Here is a 20,244-nt window from a genome sequence, read left to right as displayed (position 1 = left end):
TCGGGGGTCGAACTATAATCGGAGTCGCCCCATACGCGGAATCGCAAGGTCGACTTATCTGTGGGCTCCGACGAAAGGTCGTCACCCTCGAATTTCCTGCTATTCGACACATCGATAACATCAGCCACAGAGGCAGCGGAGTAGCAGCAAGAGCTATCTCCGAACGCACGCGCGCCGCTTCCGGAGCCGGACATTTTTACGATCTGCTACGACGATCGCGAAACCACGCGAGGCGAAACTACGGAGCGCGTTTAAAAATCACCGCCGCGCGGCATTAATGCGAACTGCTTGGGAAACACGATCTTGAAACCAGCATTTCAAACCTTTGATAGAGGGCGAACGATGCTCTATGAATAGAGAGGAATTTACCTTGCGATGCGCCCTGCAGTTTTGTTTTCATACAATAGAAACGATTCGTTGACAAACCATCGGCGTTCCACAGAAAAGCTGGCAGCGCCGTGTGGGCTGGCAACACTTCGCGGGGAACTAAACCACATGACCAGTGACATGCGCCCACAAGCGTCTTCGCGTCTTTTTGCACTCACGCCTGTTCGCCATTTCTGCATTTCGCTTCGCTTGCGAGCAGGGGTGTGCGCGATTTGCGACGCTGCCAAACGGACGCCAAGATGCCACCGCTACGCCGGCAACAGCACAGTGCTGCTTTCAAGAGGCAAGCGATCCTCTACGCAGAGTCGAAAAGCAACGTTGAAGCAGGGCGCAAGTTTGATGTGTCAGAAAAGTGCGTGAGCGAATGGAGAAAACAAAGCACCAAGATCTTCGCGTGCGCTGCTACACGCCGTTCCTTTCGTGGACCGAAGTCTGGATGGTACCCTGCCGTTGAGGAGGCAGTTCGAGATTGGGTTCACGACCACCGGCGCCCGTTCCGACGGCGAGCAGCAGCAGTAGCTCACATGATGGCAATGACCGTGACTGCATCCTTCTCTCAAGCGACGACGAGTCGCAAGCAATGTTTTACAGGCAAATAAATGTTTCTTTGCATCACTCCCTCTTCTGAAAAACTTATTGGTGAGCTATGGGCGCAGCCTCAGGCTGTGTTCGGAGTCAACTTTTTTCCCCCTAGAAGGGGTTGCAAGTTGGGGGGTCGACTTATAATCGGAGTCGACTTATAATCGGCAATATACGGTAGTACAAAAACAAAACTCAACCTGCAGCGAGCTCTATTGAAAGATCTTTCAACTATAACGCTAGGAGATTACCCTCGAAAATATAGACACTACATAGGTCAAAATTACTGCCTCTGCAGTAAACACAAGTAATTAAAATTTGGTTACGCTCGACCAACGCTACCACTCTTTCACAATAAGCGATCGTACAAATCTTTACTCACGGTAACGTGCCTCATTTTACGCCGTCAGCTCACTCCCATGCAGGTCACTGCTTCCGCACAAGTCATTCTTAATATTGCGCCACTAAAGGTAGACATGTTCCCGCGAGTACTGTCATGCTGCACCCACATCAGGAACTGAATTCGCAAATGACATCTGTAATTGCACGTACTAGTGCCACTGCGAGCTTCTACCCCACGGATGTACGACTAACCTAGCTCTACTCTTGCGGTCACAATTCTTACAAACAACCGAGCGAGTCTCGCGATAACGTTTCCCTCCTACACAGAACGCACGCGAAAAGAACAACAAACAAACAAAACCAATTTGCGTGGCTCTGCCAAAACTCGCACAAAGCCTTATCCTTCCTGCATGCCCCCAGCTTAATGCCTAAGGTTCCGCTATACAACTCGTGGGACAACCTGACTTGTTAGGGAGCTCCCGAACGGCCCACGCAAAGCCCTGCGTTGGCCTTTCGCGCAACTGCGCACGTGTCATATGCCAACCGCTTGCGGGCGCCCGCTAAGTGACGGAAACAGCGGGCCTCAAACGCCAACGCTAACTCAGCGCACGCCACTCGAAAACTGCCCAAAGTTTCCTTGCGTCCACGCATGACACGCAACGGAAACGCCACAAACTCTTTTCATAGTCAGCTGTCGTAACACTATTCAAGGCGCTCATCTCTTAAAGCCCTCGACTCGCTCTGATGCGTATGACTAACCTTCCGATAGCTAACTGCACAACGCATATCGGCTAACAAACAAAACCACAGAGCGCTTAAAGAAAACAAAGTTGAATAACAGTTAACTAAGCCATCAATACTCGTGCAAATAACAAGGAATACTAATTGCAAACTAAAATCAACAGTCAATCCTTCCAACAAATCCTGAGCCGATATTCCATAGCAAGCTAACAGCTGTCCTCAACTTTTCAGGCGCACTCACGGTGGTCGCGCCCAGGAAGCTTTTCTCGACAAGTGGGGTGTACGACATGCCTGGAAGTTAATCACCCCCTCGTCGATCCACACTACGTTCCTTGAAGCGGACTTGCCTTTGTTGCCTCCTGCTACTTCGCGAAAATTACCGACCACGTGGCTTCGCACCTGATCGAACGCTCCGCGAAAAGCACAACGGGGAGTTCCTTTGCCCGCCGACTCTTCCTTCTCGCGAACCATGCGCTTCTCTCCTCCTTTTCTCTCGGCGGTTTGGACGCATGCTGTAGAAACCTGTCAATAATGCGCGCCTCTCTCGCAATTTCACGCCGACGTCCGAACTTCTTCCTCAAACGCGTCGCGATCTTTGCTGCATTTCGGACTTGCGGACACTTTCTTCTTTTTGCACGTTTCTTTGTGCATACTTTTGAGCCTTTGTCACGATACCTGTGTGCGCGACACCTCGCTGCGCTCCTGCCTCTACTCGGCAGTGAAAAAGATGAGAGCAGGCGGAAACCTCGGCGTCTGAATCTCATTGACATTCGTTTCCTCGCGATGCATTTAGCGCCCAATCTGGATCCCCGCGGGACTCTCACCTTGGGACTTGTCCTAGCACGCCTTTTTGGGATTTCAGGCCAAGCCTTCAACTTGGCATCTCGAGAGATGCGGTCGTCGTGTTTAGCTAGCACTTTAGCACGCTTACCGCTACTCGTCTCTCTTTCGTTCCCCTTTTGTTTTCGCCGGCGCCCTTTCCTCACCAAACGACACGGAATGCTGGCAGCTTCGACGCACGCGCTCGCAAGTACGCTGCCCTCGATATTCACCGCCAAAACCTCAGGCGGCTCAACTAGCCTATCCTCGGTGTCGTCGCTAGGTGTCTGTGCTGCTGACACAGCGACAGTCCCGACACTCTCCAACTCAGATAGTTCGCCTCCAGATGTCTCTCTAGTTTCGGGTGATCTATCACTATTGTGAAGAGCCCCTTTTCTCAGGCCTTCGAAGGCGACCTCTGCGTCCGGCGCTTCGCGACGTATCTCGACCTCTTGGTCTCCACGGCGCGCCTCGTCCTCTTGCGCTATGCGAACTGCCTCTTCCTCTCGCTCTCTCCGACACGCTTTCTCCTCTAGCGCCTTGCGACGCGCCTCTGCGTGCTCACGACGGGCTTCAGCCTCTAGCGCCTCGTGACGCTTCTCGACCTCTGGGTCTCTGCGGCGCGCCTCGTCTTGCGCTTTTCAACGCGCTTCGTCCTCACGTGCCTCAGCCTGTCGCTCTCTCTGATGCGCTTCCTCTTCTAGCGCCTTGTGACGCGCCTCCGCGTCTTCAAGCGCCTCATGACGGGCCTCCGCCTCTAGCGCCTCGTTCCTCGTACTCGCATGTATGGAACTCAGTGGAGTCAAAGCTCCAAACGGCTGAACTGAGCTACTTTCGCGGTCATCGTCGGTTATGGCCTGTGACTGAACGACAGCTGCGACGCTCTCTAAGCTAGTCAGCTTGCTCTGAAGAGTCTCTTCCCTTAGTGGGGCTTTACCACTGCCCTGTAGAGACCCCTGTCTTTGGCCTTTGCACTCGGCCGAACCTACACTCCCACAGCGGCTGAACAACGTATCCTTAACCTCAGTAACTTCCTGCAGGCCGTCTGACACTAAGGCTAAAACTGAGCCTTTCCCACGTCCGAGGCACTCTGCGTGCCGGTTGGCCATCTTTCCTCTTCCCCCACGCGTGCCCTCGTCCGATGCCCTAGCGTTGCGCGTATGACTCAAACGCTGTCGGAATGCTTTTGCTGACAAGCGACATTTGCGCAACAGCGCCTCTTTGACCTTGTCATACGATACAGCGTCCTTCCTACTGAGTCTAGCTATTACATCAGCGGCCTCGCATGAAAGAAGAGTTAGCAGCTATTGCGGCCAACTTTCGAGAGAGAATCCTGCCTTCTCGCACGTTCGCTCAAAATTAACAAGAAAGAGCACGATGTCCTCGCCAAATTTGAACGGCTGCAAAAGGTCTTCCATCCTTACGGACTCCCTCACAATGGGAACCTGGCTTGTGGCGGATATCTGATGTTCCAGTTCCTTTAGGTTCAACTCATGTTGCCTCTTGGCAGCTTTCTCTTCTCTTTCCTTTATCTCTCTGTTCTCTTTATCTATTTCCTCTTTTCTAGCTCAAATATTCTCATGAGCTTCCTGGGCCTCCTCGACAGTTACCTTCTCTGCCTCCATAATCGGGAAGATCTGCCGTTTCCGTTTAACACAGCCAACCGAAATGCCAAACTCCTTGCAAATTTCAAGGAGGTCCTGCACACTGAACTTGTCCATACTGACACTGCACTCCGCCTCGTTTACCCTCTACTTAAACTAAGCGGTCAGACCATCCAATTCTTGGCAGACCAAACAAAGTTACCAGCCTACAACAAAAGTCAAAACCTGCTAACAATGACGTGGGCTAGCTAGGTCTGGCAATAAGAGAGGTAAACTTCAGGCACTCATTACACCGGGGTAGCTGACGCTGGCCGATCCCACCCAGCTGCCATCCACTGTTTTGAATGAGGTAGGCCCCCTTTGGTGCGCAGCGTAGAATACGGGGTCCTGGCATCCCACCACTGCCACCACTGTTACAACTGAGGTGGCGTGGCCTATCGCTACCGCCACCGTTATGGTCCGATGTCGTCCCTCAGGCTCGCTGCTGGGAATACGCGTCGTTGTATCCCACCTCTGGAACCGCTGTTGGAACTCGGGTTGCGTGGCCGGTGCGAACACGGGTGTGCATCGTGCTCGGAACAGTCAGGAAGGACAAGATGAAGAAGGAAATATTTTATGTACAGACTATTTACATGTTTTCGCTCTCAGTCAACATGACTGCCGGCCCGACCACGTCGGCTGGTTCGACTCGGTTCGACTCCCTAACCACGGACGGGCACGGCCTTAAATCGGGCAGCCGTCCATTGTCCTCTTGGCCCTCTGCCGGTTGCAGCTGTTGACTCCCTTCCATGTTCTCCGAACTGGGACGTGCGGGTATGAGCAGCAAATAGACGTTGGCTCCTCTCCATGTTCTCCGAACTGGGACGCGCTGCTATGAGCAGCACGCAGGTGTGGACTCCGCCATTGTTTGTCTCTGCCATCCCCCACGGGGCCGGCTGGGCAAAGACTCCGTTTTCCAGTATCCTTCTTTATTGGAAAGTCGACGACATTGTGGCCTTTGTGCTGAGGCACAACAGGGGAGACGGGGACCTTTTGAGCAACAGGACAAACGATCCACGCGGAGTGGGGGAGAAAGCGGAATCTCGGGCTGGTGTTTGTTGCAGTCACTCCTACTGCAGCAACTGCTTTTCAATCACTTTGTGAGTGTCTTCGCCGCAGCCACGGTGGCCTTAATGTACGATGCCACTTTTTTTTTTTCGTCTAAGAACATGCGTTCTTGTGGGACACCACGTCTGAGGCCTGCTGAATTTGAATGCTGTGTGAGAGGCGATTTTCAAACAGATAGCAGAGCGCTACCATCACTATGGCACATATACCGGTCACTGATATTAACATTTTCTTCTTTTTTTTTTCGAATGTGGCGATTTGGTGAACATTTTGACGCTGCCAGTTTTCTTCAGCCTGTTTAACCCGGCGTCGCCTATTTTTCTGAAATAACAACTTAAAAAAAAAAAAGAAAAAAAGCATAACTCATGTTTCTAGTATATTACTGATGAAAAGCAGTAAACAATATGTTTCTAACTGTTTGGTAGAGCATCGCCCTCGCAGATCTCGTGCAGAACGCTCCGGCTTAATATACATAATTTCAGCTTCTATGAACACTAAAAGAATAAGCGCTAAAAATTGACAAGCACAAAGGAGAGCAGACAATGAACTGGCACTACTGACAACTGTTCATTTTTGTCACACCCACCGAGTTTAAATACCGTATTTACTCTAATCTAACGCGCACCTTTTTTTCGGTAAAACGAGTCCAAAAATCGCATGCGCGTTAGAATCGAGTACCGAAAAAAAAAAAAAATACTCAGTTATCATATTGCCATCGGCATTTCAAAATGGCCGCCTCCTACGCGCCTCGGCCATTGTTTTAGTTCGTACGTGTGCTGAGGAGCTCGTCATCCCGTTTTGCGTTCGCATCGACAGCATGGAAGTGCCGACTCGAAATACTCGACAAGTGCACCGCGATACCGCATTTAAAAGAAAAGTTATTACATGTGCAGAGACGGACGGAAATCGAGCCGCATCGCGGTCGTTCGGAGTTCCCGAAACGTGCGGGCGAGACTGGCGCAAACAGAAGCAGAAGATTTTTTACAGCAAAGCTTCACGAAAAGGTTTCAGTGGACCAAAGCAGGGCCGGTTTCCCGATATCGAAGAGCGTTTACAGCGACAAGGTGTTGTCTGACAGCGACTAGGACTGATCCATTACGCGACTCGTATCGCCGCCGTAGTGGTGACAGTTTAGCGGCAAGGCCCGCTGTTTGACTGTGTTTTATTTTTTGAAACTTCAATTCTTTAAAACCCAAATACTTGCTCTTCGGAATGTGCGGAGGTTGACTCCTACGGACTTTTTTTTTGTTCTTTTCTCTCACGAAAAATGGGTGCGCGTTACAATCCATGTTTTACTTTTTTTCTTTTTTTTGCTCACGGAAAACGGGTGCGCGTTACAATCGAGGGCGCGGTAGAATCGAGTAAATACGGTACATATATTTACGATGTTGCGCATGCGCAACATCGCATTGAAAACAAAGCAAAAAATCAAATATAACACAGTAAGCGAATATGCGATAACACCTGCCGTATAACAAGGTGCACGTGAGAGCTATGCATGACAAAAGGAGCCTTGCAGAAATTCAAATTCAGAAGCATGCAAGGATACCGAAGCCTCACTTATGCATGCATAAGTGTTCTTTTTGATAAAAAACACTTCTAAAGTGAGCCGAGATGAGGTGCTCGTGCATATGCCTAGTATGCTGGTGCCACGGAAAATCAGTTCGCACCCACATGCAGAAATGTGCGCGACCAGATGCGAAAGATGCGTCAATGATTCACTTAGGGAGCACGCGCTAAGTGCAACAAAGAAAGAGGACAAGTATGCGCATCTGGTTGGGCGTCGTAACTTTCCTTCTGCCATGGGCTTGAATGGGCTCCTAAACTTGGTCACTGCTGCACGCACCAGCAGATATCGTCGAAAGATAGAGCCATGGAGGCGAGAGTGGAGTCATCCGGAGAAAAGTAAGCTTTGTATGCAATTCCAATGGCACCAACAGTTGGAGGCATGAAAGAACTAAGCAGGCACAGCACGCTTGCACGACCACCGTGACAAAAATAGAAATACAGTGCAAGAAGATCGCAGGAAGCATGGACAAATGATCAGCGCCAATGAGATGGCAACAAGCACTGCCTACCTCAGAGGCTTTACTTTTCCTAACAGTGCGGTGTCATATCCGCGATGTCGAAATACAGATCTCGGTGTGCATGCTTTTTGCTGGCAGGAATTGAAAACACATCATGGGTGACATTGTGCGGCTAATCCCATAGTCAAGCCAGCCCAAGCTGCGAGAAAAGTCAACAGGGCCGCTCTCCATCGCCACTTGCACCAGCTCGGAGTGCCAGCTCGCAGTATATCGCACCTAAACTGTTGCGATGAAACAGTGGTGTTCCGACCACATTGGATTCAATGAGAGCTATGCGGGAAATGGCCAAAAATGAGTTTGCTGAAAACATAGCAACGAGCAATGTAATTGGTGCTATGTAATGCAGTTCCACTGTATTGTGAGCTGTACCGCTAATGAAAGGGACCCCCACTAGTTCCGGTAAATTCAAACAGATTTTCTATCCCCTCAGAGTTGGAATTACCGAGGTTCAACTGTATTGCTTTCTGAGGCAGCTGGTGCTAATATAAACCTCTTAATTGTGGCAGAAATGTTGTGGCCATGGGGTTTGACTGGGCCACCAACCACAGACAGTTTGACCTGCTGTGTAATTCCATCATAAAGGAATAAAAGAACATGCAACTCACTTTCTTGAGCAGCACTGACTGGCGGCTCGTCATTTTCTCGAGGTCTTTGGCGTCATCATTGATCCGCTCTTGCCAATCGCGTTCCTGGCTTTTCCAGTGCTCTAGCTGAGACTGCAGGTCCTTCTGTTCCTTGGTGTTAGCCTCCACCTGCTTTTCTAGTGCTGAAAGAAACACAATGCTCAAACATATCAGTTGTTTCAACAAAGAACCGGGAACATCAGCAATTCGGTGAACTCCACTCTTCCTTTAGAGAGTCCAGTGCCTCTGGAAGCCCTTCAAAATCATCTAAGAATTCAAGGGCATAGGGTAGGGCAAAATATAAAAAAAAAACGAATTTTTTTTTTCTTTGCAATTTCAGAAGTGCAACCCTTTGTGCATATTTTCCACATTCATGCTTTTCTTAGGAAGTCTTTTTTGTGGCGTAAAGGGGTACTGTTGCTGGGGCCCTGTTAGTCATACTAATACGGCACATCGTTTGGTGTAGCACGCGACAAATAATTAATTACAGGCTCCTCATTACCGACAGCCTCAGTTTCAGTTTGAGAAAGCTAAAAAGCTCGCAAGCGCGAGCTTTTTGTGGGGGTGCACTTCATGCCTTTGAGCGCTTCCTTTGACGAAAATGTAGTGCAAGGTAGTGCTTTCAAGCACAAGCAATCAGCATGCTTTGCCACTTTCAACGTAGTATTAAACTTTAGTGCTTTTGATGGTATCCACGCCTTCAAGATCTCGTTTTCAAAAGGTAATAAATGGTACACTGTTCCTCAACAGCTGGCCAGAATCTCGTGCTTTAATTTCAGTATTTGATGTCCCCAGATTTATTTGGACACGACGCATCCAGCTGGACATAATACACATCCTGATTTAAACTCGGCGCAACGGACACGATATACAAACGAAGAATACACGAGGACAGCGCACGCCCTCGTGCATTCTTCGTTTGTATATCGTGTCCGTTGCGCCGAGTTTAAATCATGAACCCATACCAACTCGCCCAACTATCAGTATTACTGAATAATACACATATTGGCACGTAAGTAAACAGTACTCGCACCAGTGTCGTTTACGTTGCAGGCGTAGCGCTAGCTCGAGCTTAACTCGGCTTAATTAATAGCTCAGTTTCGCTTGTAAAGCATCATCGTTACAAGATTAAAATCGCGCAGATAGCTTCCAAAAGGGATCGATGAACGATACTGCAGGCGATACTCCCTGATAGCACGCTTTTGTGAGCAAGACGCATGATTGTAAGGGCTCTCGTGAAACAAAAATTACGTTCCGCGAAACTACCCGTAAAGCGTACTCTAATTATTACGCGTTTCATCTTGAAATGATGAGCTTTCACAAAGCTTTGTGCACAACTTGTAATATGGGGCAACAAAACATCGTTTCACTCTTTTGCGAGCTGCACTGCAATTACGGTTCACGAGTACTACAGCGAGGACGTTTTTTTACAAATGTAACAGCGTATGTAGCTGACGAGGTTGCTTCCGCAGCCCACTCAGCACGTACTGTATACATTGTAGACTTGCATGAGCAAGGTGTTCTTGATGTTCCAATAAAAACAGCGAAAATGTCCACGCAAGAAAAGACGCCAAACACGCTCTCCAACGGGCTGAGTTTCGGGGAGTTTTACGTTTGCTCTGTGTAGCGTCTGCTGGCGTGGCAGCCCACGCATGTTGTTTCGTCACGTGTGATGGCGCGATGCCAATATGGCGATGCGCATGGAATTCGCTGTGTTCTGGTCTATACAGAGACGGCTCTGAGCAAGTGTGAAGCTGAGCAAATGCTCATATTTTAATTTGATATTAAAGTTTCCAATATCGCACATACAGACATCGACACTAGTTTGGCATCAGGCTACATACTGATCATGGTGACATGACGCAGCAGTCTGGCTAGTTGTGATGAAGCCAGGCACCAAAAATTCCGTCACCAAAAGAGCCACGGTGCAAAGCGGCTATGGAAACGACACGATCTCTTGCACAAGCACATGACGAGAAGCCCATACCATGTTGCGATGCCAGGGTACAGTAGGAACTGAAATTAGCTTTTAAAAACATACTCAGTGATGCTACCGAGCACTTCTGATTTCGAGCATTTTCTGGAACAGTCAAATTTTCATCTTGGGGTACCTTGGAGCAGGTGGTTTTGCGTATGGAAGCACCCCGGAGCGGCTCATTTCACATTATAGAGCACACTGGAGGAGCAAGTTGCATTTGCATTCAGACACCTGAATAATTATTAAGGCGAAAATGTTAGATGCCTTACCAAATGCGAAAATTGACCAGTGTCCTGCAGCATCGCTGCCAACACAAGTGATGCAGAAAATCATCATCACGTGATGACATCACAGATTGGCAAAATTTGTGACATCATCATGACACCCATATGACGTCACATTACGTCACATGATGTCATCATAGGACATCGTCGCTTGGTCAAAGGTGGGCCCATCATGGAGGCAGTGCAAAACCAGGTGAGGTGCAGAAGGCTTGCAACGCCACCGATCCTCGAGGCAGTGCAAAACCACTTTAGGTTTTGCATCAAGGCAGGATCAATGCATGTACTGAGAAGACAAAGAAGATGGCTTTCACCTTCAGGTCGTCTTAGGTGAATGCATAAGGGACCCTGTGATTTTTTTATGGGGCTCTTAAAAAGCGCTAGATCAGTATCTATATTCGTTGTAAGTTTCATGAAGATGTTCTCTGGAATGCTCATAATTTCTCTAGATAATGCAGAAAGAAGGGTGTCATGCAATTGGCTGTTGTGGAATAAGCTCTTCAGGTACTTTTTTACACAAACGGAATACTGGATCAATACAAGGAGCGTACCTTGCACTAGTGGCGCAAGGCTAAACACACAGTGGAGCTGATCGACACCTAGCTGGTCCTGGCGTTTGCGAGGTTATGCTATGCACAGTTGGTCACGACGTGACAAGTGCCACTGACTAGCCATGTAACATTTTGTTGTCACGTGACACTAGTCACGCGGCACTAGTGTCACACGAAGTTCTATTGTCATGACATACTATTATCACGTGGCCTCGTGACATTTCGTTGTCAAACATCACAGCACATGTACAGTACTCCCGGATCCAGCACAACATCAAATTTTTTAGTATAAAGACAGGTATGCGCAAGTGCTCGAGATAACCGAGCATGTTGACTAAAGATAATGTTGGCTCCGATCTAAGCGTTCAAATCGAAATTACGCCCATATGACCCGAACTGAAAACCGTGGAAACAAAATTATCTGCCTTGGTTAGCCCAAGTTGTCCTGTTTCAATCCATGACTACTGTACAGCTGGCGGTAGGGATGCCGAGTCGTGTCTAGGTCTCGCGGAGAAGGTGCGGCGCAGTTAGAGTGTACTAGAATATTCCGAGTGGCTCAACCGAAGCCGGCGCACCTTGCAAACCGGTGTCCCCTATTTTGAAAAAAGTAGCGGGGGCGCTGGCATCGCATAATCTTGAATACGGCCGGGGATGCGACACGTGCAAATGAAGGAACGCGCGAGTTTCCCCTCTTGCCTGGCCGCGCGGAGGAAATTTGGCATGCTCCAACTCGCTTGCGTTGCGTCTGCTAGTTGCACAGCGCATCAGTGACCTAAATACAAAAAAAACAAAGAGAAAGAAGAGCGTTTAAATCAATGTTACGTGCCCGGGTGCAAGACTGTGTACGCCTGCATGAACCAAGGCCGCAAGATATGGCTTTTTAAAGCTCCAGTTGAGTGTACCTTGATGCGCGCAGAAAGCACGCATCAAGGCATTCTACTCCCAATGATAAAGAGCAAAAACTTGTGCGGGAAAGAAATTTGTGCCAACTTGACAAGCTCCTCGGTGCCGATTGAGCTGTGTGTGAATATCACTTTCAGCCTCACTTCATCGAGAGACTACATGCATGTAATTAACGGAGCGGAAGTTCAAGTGCCGAGAGAAAAGCCGTCTATTTGACCTGACGCGCTGCCGACCATTTTACCGAATGCACTGTCATATCTCTCCAAGGAAACGCCGGCGCCGCGGCCTCGGACAAAACGGCGTCGGCTTGCGTCTGACGATCACAGTGAATACAAACGACGTCGCGTAGAGCAGGCCAATGCGTCGTCGTCCAACGAATGTTCAACAGTCGCTACTGCAAACGAAGGCGGTGAAACGTAAAGTGAAACGGGGTGTGCAGTAATGGGCTTTGCTTCTGAGCTAGCCGTCTCCGTTGACGACCTGCACAAATGCACCGTTCCATTGACGTCGTGGGCAGTGTGTGAATTCCCTGAGCTTAACGGTGTGTGGGATGCCGTGTCGATAGAAGGACGCATCCCAACATAAACCATAACGACTGTTTATTTGCGTAGTAGCAGCAGCGGGGCGAGCATACCGACGCTGCGCTCAGTTGGGTAGTGAAGGAAGGATCACTTCCGAGCTTGACAGCTCGGTTTTATACCCACCGTCAGCGACGTAAGCCTCCGGTGACGCTCTGGTGGCGCTGTCCCTAATTGGAGGCGTGGTGTAGCATGCAGCCGCGTCACGCCGAGCTAGATAGTGACGAGGCGGAGGCTGCGCAGGTTTGTGCGCAGTGTGTCGCCACATCACCCCCCCCCCCCCCGAAGTGCAGAGTCCTCCGGGTCTGTAGAAATCTGGGAGGCGCACCAGACGTCCAGAGCGTGTCGTGACCGGAGCAGGCTGCGACGTCGGCGGCTGTGGATAGATGCCTGTGGATGGAGTGGCGCTGCCCAGTTCGTTCGAAGTGGTGTATGTGGGCTTGAGCCGGTCAATCGAGACGCGGACGTCGTTCTCGTTGAGGCGCAGAGTGAAGTTTTTGTTGTCGCGATGGACGACCAGGTAGGGTCCGCTGTAGGGTGACTAGAAAGGCCTGCGGACGGTGTCGTCGCGGAGGAAAGCGTGCGTGCACGATGCTAGCTCCTTGAAGACGAAAGGTGTTGGCTTGCAATGGTGGGCTGCAGGTGACGGGCGTAAGGCGGGGATGGTGCGTCGGAGCCGGGCGACGAAGTCGGTGGGATCTGACGTTGTAGTGCTGCATGGCAGTGCAGCGAGAAATTCACCTATGTTGTTATGTGATGTTTTGTGGCGCAAGGGCCAATTAATGGCCAAAGAGCGCCAGGTCGGGGGACAAAAGATGTAAGCAATGATTATGGTACCTGGCTGTATAAGGGCCTTAAAATTCCACGCCATAAAGGCGGGTAAAAACATATATCTATTAAAATCATGACAGTGACGTGAAATATGTGAGCAGATCTATATATATATACACAATGAAATTATGGCGATGACGTACGGAGTGAATAGCACTTGCGCCTCCTCAGGTCCTTTGTGTCCAAAGGCCTGGAGGTAAGTGCTTTCTTTGGAGAGAACTACCGCAGCAGCGGCCTCTGTTGGGAGGCCGTGCTTCGGTTGCCTGGGAATATAACATTAAAACTATGTATATCTTTAAGGAAACCGAGGAGTGAACTGTATTTAAAAACAGGTTCGCTGCCTATGAACATTGAGGGATGGAGTGGGAGATGTCGGCGGTATGATGGAAAATGCTTTTCTCGGATGGCATCAAGATGGGTGCATTGAAGGAGGATGTGGAGTACAGTGAGTGGCGTGTCGCATTTCTCACACATGGGTGGGTCACCGCCGGATAAAAGGTGTGCGTGTGTACTGTGCGTGTGTCCTATTCTCATTCTACAAAGTGTGACTTCTGTATAGCGTGACTTTGACACCGGTGACCAGGCGCCAAGACGCGGCTTGATGACATGCAATTTATTTTTGGTTTCTCTATCCCACAAGCGCTGCCAGTGTGCCCTTAGTGATTTCCTTATAACGGGCTTAAAGGGACACTAAAGGCAAATAACAATTTATGTCAGAGTGAAAGCCCAATGTATGACAACTTCTAAAACGGCAATATTATCAACAGCAGTGCCCTACTTACCGAGAAATTAAGCTAAATGTATCACATGACGAGCGCCACGAGTGGGACATTTTCGAAGTGATCCCGATGACGTAGGGAAGTCGGCCTACAATAAATCACTAGTAATCAAACTAGCAGCAGTAAAAAAAGAACATTCCGAGCATCAAAAGACGTAATAAAATGCTGTTTGTTCGTTTCCGCTTGATTCATGGAAAACAAAACCTCCGTGGCGTTGCCATGGGGAACGGCGCGCGTGGTTCAAAGGTTCCGTTTTCGCCGAACTGTGCCTCGCCCGTCGCAGTGGTGGTTTCGGGATCGCGTACTGCCGTGCGTGTTTTGCGCGCTCGTGAAAGTCGCTCTGACAGAAAGTTCGACAAAATGCCGCATGCGTGTGATATTGCCGGATGCCCGAATGGTGCACAACGCCAGTGCTGCAGCAAGGAAACCGGTGTGTCTTTTCGCTGGGTGCCGCGGAATGAACCCTTACGCTCGAAGTGAGTGTCATGCCATTGCGCCAGTGTGCTAAACAGTCAAAACCTCTGCGTGTGTGCTCGCTGCACTTTCGTACTGAGGATTACGAGACCAACCGCAACTTGGTGACGGCTTTGAATGTGCCCATCCGAGCAAGTCTTTGCCGCAGCGCCGTTGTTGCTACTGTGGGTCCCGCTACTTCCGCTCGGCTGCTACTAGTGTCGGCGGCCGCGCAGTAAAAGCGGGCAACGTTGGGCATGGCAGCAGTGACGTATGAGAGTCGTATTTTCAGGCGGGAGATTTGAAGCGTGCTAACGCGATGCGGACCACTAAAAACGTGATTTTATTTCGAAATAAGCACTTCCTTGGCACAAAAGCAGCGCTACGAGGTTTCTGGACCGCTATTTCAACAATCAACGTCGACTTAATATTTGCCTTTAGTGTCCCTTTAAGGTCCGATACAGAGACTACAACAGATGTATTGGCAGCGCTTTGTTGGACGGATGCAGCTAGTTTGTCTGCCATAACATTGCCTTGTATCTCACGGTGTCCTGGGACCCAGCACACTACAACATGCTGTTAGAGTGTGTAAACGGTACATAGCAGTGAATACAGTGAGACGATGACAGGATTTTTGTGTTTCTTGAGAGTTTTCAATGCCTTTGCAACGCTTAATGAATCAGTGTATATGACTGAATTTCGTTAATTGTAAGTGCTTAATGTGTTTAACGGCAGCATATATCGCATATGCTTTTGCAGTGCAAATACTTGTAAGTAAAAGTTCGTTAATTCGGATTTCTAGGGACCGGAAGAAATGTCCGAATTAACCGAATGTCCGAATTATCGAATGGTCGAAATAAACACAATAAATGCACGAGTTTTTTCAACATACCTTTACTTAACAAAGTAATCGCGGATGCTTGTCTGTTTTCGAGCAGAAATTCGCGCGGACACAATTTTTCTGAGCCCTTCAAGGTACTCAGCAGCTTGCATGATGTCTGCAGTACCGCAAAAGTTTCACCCGTCATCCACGCTTTTCGGTTGGCACGGTAATCCAAGGGAAGATTGTTGATGTTCTTAAAGCAGCGTGGCTTTTGAACCTTTCCGATAACGAGAAGCGGCAAGCGCTCTGTTCCCGTCACGTTGGGGGATAAAAGTACGGTTACTCGTTCCTTGCTTCTTGCCGCCGATTGAAGGATCCCCTTTCATCACTCTTCATCACTTCTTGTCGGGAGAGCCCGTTATTCAGAGCACGCAAAATTTCTACTTTGGTGGTGAAGTCCTTGGCCTCGTACTTGGGCCGCTTCGCCGGCGTTGCCATCGGCGGAGAGTGCGGTCGCACGAGAAGTCAGCACAAAAGCACCAGCAACTATCAAGCTAAAGGAGCCGTACTGAAACGTTCCTCGATAAATCGGCGATCAACGATGCAGCACACCAACGGGAACAAAGCAACAAAACCCACACGCGAAAAAAAGGCGCTCAACCAGTCTCAATCCAAGCCAAGTCGATAATTGATGTCCATGGCGATGCTGAGTTTGAGCTTTACTTTTGTTCCGAATTGTTCTTTTTTCGTTTTCGAGCCTCGCCAGTGGCCCAAAAGTCGCCGAATTATCCGATTTGCGGTCAAATCTGTCCGAAATAACGAGCGCCCAGCCTCATAGAGTGAAGCGTATATTTACAGGGACCACATGACGTGTCCGAATTAACCGATTTTCCGAATTAACGAGAGTCGAATTAACGAGCTTTTACTGTATTAGGGTGCAGAACGCCGGCATCGGAGAAAGAGGGGCCGACCGCCGCATAAGACACACCAGTGTGAGATTTTGAAGCATCTGTAAAGTGTTCAGGGCAGGAATATTTGTGCTGTAATTCAAGAAAGTAAGCGTGGATATGTGCGAGTGGTGCGTGTTTTGTAACCTCTACAAAGGATAGGTCACAGTTAATAGTCTGCCACTGCCACGGTGGAAGCTCTACTGCAGGAGGCATCACGTTCTGCTCAAGAAGTGGAACACCCATTTCCTCTGCCAAGCCTCTCACACGAAGTGAGTAGGGCTCTCGCACCGAAGGACGGTTGTGGAAAAGGGCAGACGTGGACAAATCATTGATCGTGGCATGTGAGGGGTGATCCTTGTTTGCGTTCACTTTGAGAAAATATTCAAATGATAAGTAGGATCTCTGTAGATGAAGCGACCACTCATTCGATTCGACGTAGAGGCTTTCTACGGGGCTAGTGCGAAAGGCGCCCGTAGATAAGCGAATGCCTAGGTGGTGGACAGGGTCAAGCATCTTTAAGGCGCTTGGTGTCGCAGATTGATAGATTATTGCCCCGTAGTCTAGGCGAGTGCATATGAGGCTCTTATACAAGTTCAACAGACACTTCTTGTCACTACCCCACGTAGTGCATGACAACACTTTTAAACATTCATTGCTTTTATGCATTTGTTTTTTAAATATTTAATGTGTGATACGAACGTAAGCTTACTATCCAGAATTAGGCCTAAGAATTTGTGCTCCGTCTTCACAGAGAGATGTCGACCACACAGGTCAATATCTGGATCAGGATGAAGGCCTCTCTTTCGAGAGAACAGGACACAGGTGCTTTTTTGAGGATTAAGGCTGAAACCATTCTCGTCTGCCCATTTGGAGATCTTGTTCAAACCTAGCTGGACCTGCCGCTCACATATCGAAAGGTTGCATGATTTAAAACCGACCTGTACATCGTCGACATATGTGCAATAAAACATATTTCGTGGGATGCAAAGACGCAAGGAATTCATTTTGTTGATAAAGAGTGTACAACTAAGTACACCACCCTGTGGCACTCCAGTCTCTTGAAGAAATGGTCTCGAGAGAACATTTCCTACTCGGACACGGAATGTACGATCCGACAAGTAGCTCTCTATTATATCTAGCATTCTACCATGTACACCAAGGTGGGACAGGTCTCTTAATATTCCAAAGCGCCACGTTGTGTCGTAAGCCTTTTCCATATCGAGGAACACAGAAAGAAAGAACTTCTTATGGACGATTGTGTCACGGATTTGTGCCTCGATACGTAGCAGGTGATCAGTGGTGGATCTGCCCTCGCGAAATCCGCATTGATACGGGTCCAGTAGATTATTTGTTTCCAGGAAATGCATAAGTCGGCGGTTTATCATCTTTTCGAAAAGTTTACACAGGCAGCTTGTTAGTGCAATGGGCCTGTAACTCGTAACGGAGGATGGATCTTTCCCTGTTTCAGAATAGGAATGACAATCGCCTCCTTCCAAGACGAGGCGATCTCGCCGGAAAACCAGATGGCATTGTACAGTGATAGTAAGGTTTTTTGCGTTTCGGCAGGTAGGTTTCTTAACATGTCATATACCACACGGTCAGAACCTGGGGCTGAATTACTGCAGCTGTTTAGCGATACCTGTAGCTCAGCTAAGCTGAAAGGTTGGTTGTATGCCTCGTTTTTTGTACTTTTCCACTGTCGTTTTTGTTTTTCTATTCTTGTTTTGTACCGTCGGAAGACTTCAGAGTAATGCGCGGAACTGGACACTTGTTCGAAGTGTGCGCCTAGGTAGTTCGCCTGATCTTCCAAGCTGTCGCCTTCTGTGCTTACTAGAGGGAGTGAATACGCTTGTCTTCCTACTACCCTAGTGACCCTGTTCCAGACCTTTGCCTCCTGTGTATACGAATTGATGCCTGATAAAAACTTCCGCCAACTTTCCCTTCTAGCCTGTCGGCGCGTCCTCCTTCCTTGGGACTTTATGTTCTTAAAGTTTATAAGATTCTCCGCTGTCGGAGAATCCCGAAACAACCTCCATGCTTTGTTTTGCTTGTTGCGTGCAATGCGACAATCATTATTCCACCATGGGACACGTTGTTTTCCAGATATCCCACTTGTTTGCGAGATGCATTTGGTTGCAGCATCGATCAAAAAGGCTGTAAAGTAGTCCACAGCAGCTTCTATACTTAAGGTACACATGTCAGTCCAGCTTAAGTGGGCAAGTTTTTGAAACTGTTTCCAGTCGGCTCTTTCAGTCTGCCATTTAGGGACAAGTGGTGGATATTGATTTGTTACTGCTGCGCTTAGAATTATTGGGAAGTGGTCGCTTCTACAGGGATTCCCAATAACTCTCCAATTAAGGACTGGAAGAAGGGATGGAGATGTAATGCTGAGGTCTATGGACGAGTAAGTATTGTTGGCAAGGCTGTAGTATGTTGGCTCTTTCCGATTCAACAGACACGCGCCGGAGGAGAAGAGAAACTGTTCAATGAGACGACCTCGCGCATCGCAGCGAGAATCACCCCATAAACCGCTATGCGCATTTAAGTCCCCAAGGACCAGATAAGGCTCCGGCAGTTAGTCTACCAAGAACTGGAATTCTTGTTTTTGTAGGTTGTATTGTGGCGGTATGTATAGAGAGCAAATCGTGATCAGTTTATCTAAAAGAACTGCTCGAGCAGCCACTGCTTCTAGGGACGTTTGTAGTGGTAAATGTGTACATGCTACGGATTGATTGATTATAATGGCTACACCACCAGATGATACCGTGGCATCATCTCGGTCCTTTCGAAAAATGACGTAGTTGCGTAGAAAGTTTGTGTGCTGTGGTTTTAAATGTGTCTCTTGTACACACAGCACTTTTGGATTGAGTTCGTGGAGGTTTCGGAGAAGGCCTCGGATGTTCCACTGTAATATTTGTGTCTGCATATTAGTCATAGAAAGGTGCTGGGTGTACAATAAGGAAGTGTGGAGTGTTCAAGTGAAATACTTTGTTTCAGGAGGCAGGACGGTCGTCCGGCCCCGTTATTGGTTTTTTTTGTTTTCTTGGCGCGGTCCAGAGAACTGCGCCGGTGTTTCGGCACCCGAGGTGCCGATGTCGTGTCCATTGCCTCCTCGGAGGCACTGGATGCCCGCACGGGCAGGCTAGTGGCTCGAGTTTCGGGCCTCGCCTGGTGGGACGAAGCCTTGAGACCCGACGGCCCTGGAGTCGCCGGTCCCTGTTCGCGAGTTGGCGGAGTAGCTTGAACTACTGCCGCCTTGGGGGCAGGTGCCACAGCCGACGGTCCGCTTAGGACGGGCCGGGCGAGTGGCGGAGGTCGGTGCGACGCTGCCCCCTGACGCGCCGCATCCGCATAAGTTGTGCCATAAAAGGGTGCGCATCTCTTCCTGGCTTCTCTAAAAGAGATATTTTCTCTCACTTTCAAAGAAATAATGTCCTTTTCTTTCTTCCATTCAACACAGGACCGTGAATATGCAGGGTGGTCATCACCACAGTTGGCACAGTGAGCTGCAGCCTCACATTTGTCTGACATGTGATCTTTAGAGGCACACCTGGCACAGGTGGGTTGTCCTTTGCACGTTAGTGAGCTCTGTCCGTACTTTTGGCAGTTAAAACATCTTCGTGGGTTGGGAATGTATGGGCGCACTCTTAGTTTCGCGTAGCCTGTTTCTATTGTCTCTGGTAGTTCGCTCCATCCGAATGTATTATGTGCTTGGTTCGTTTCTCTACATTCTCCCTTCTTATTTTGATTCTTCGAACATTGACGACATTTTGTTGTTTCCATCCATCAAGAAGTTCAGGTTCGGAGAGGTTCAAGAGATCTTCATCT

At 48.9% G+C, this 20,244-nt stretch overlaps 1 protein-coding gene across 1 annotated transcript in view; it reads right to left on the bottom strand.

Annotated features, from left to right (window-relative positions):
• The window catches only part of LOC119379432 (structural maintenance of chromosomes protein 3), a 661,154-nt gene that overhangs the window by 155,812 nt on the left and 485,098 nt on the right, over window positions 1–20,244 (bottom strand). Inside the window, exon 24 of the mRNA XM_049411979.1 lies at window positions 8,272–8,432. Within this exon, the coding sequence (XP_049267936.1) occupies window positions 8,272–8,432 (161 nt within the window). The remainder of the gene's footprint in view (window positions 1–8,271; window positions 8,433–20,244) is intronic.

Source organism: Rhipicephalus sanguineus, chromosome 1 (genome assembly GCF_013339695.2).
Source record: "Rhipicephalus sanguineus isolate Rsan-2018 chromosome 1, BIME_Rsan_1.4, whole genome shotgun sequence".
In the NCBI taxonomy this organism is placed as follows: domain Eukaryota; kingdom Metazoa; phylum Arthropoda; class Arachnida; order Ixodida; family Ixodidae; genus Rhipicephalus; species Rhipicephalus sanguineus.
The sequence above is the reverse complement of the archived record's forward strand: the minus strand, read 5'-3'. Positions and strand labels throughout refer to the sequence as shown.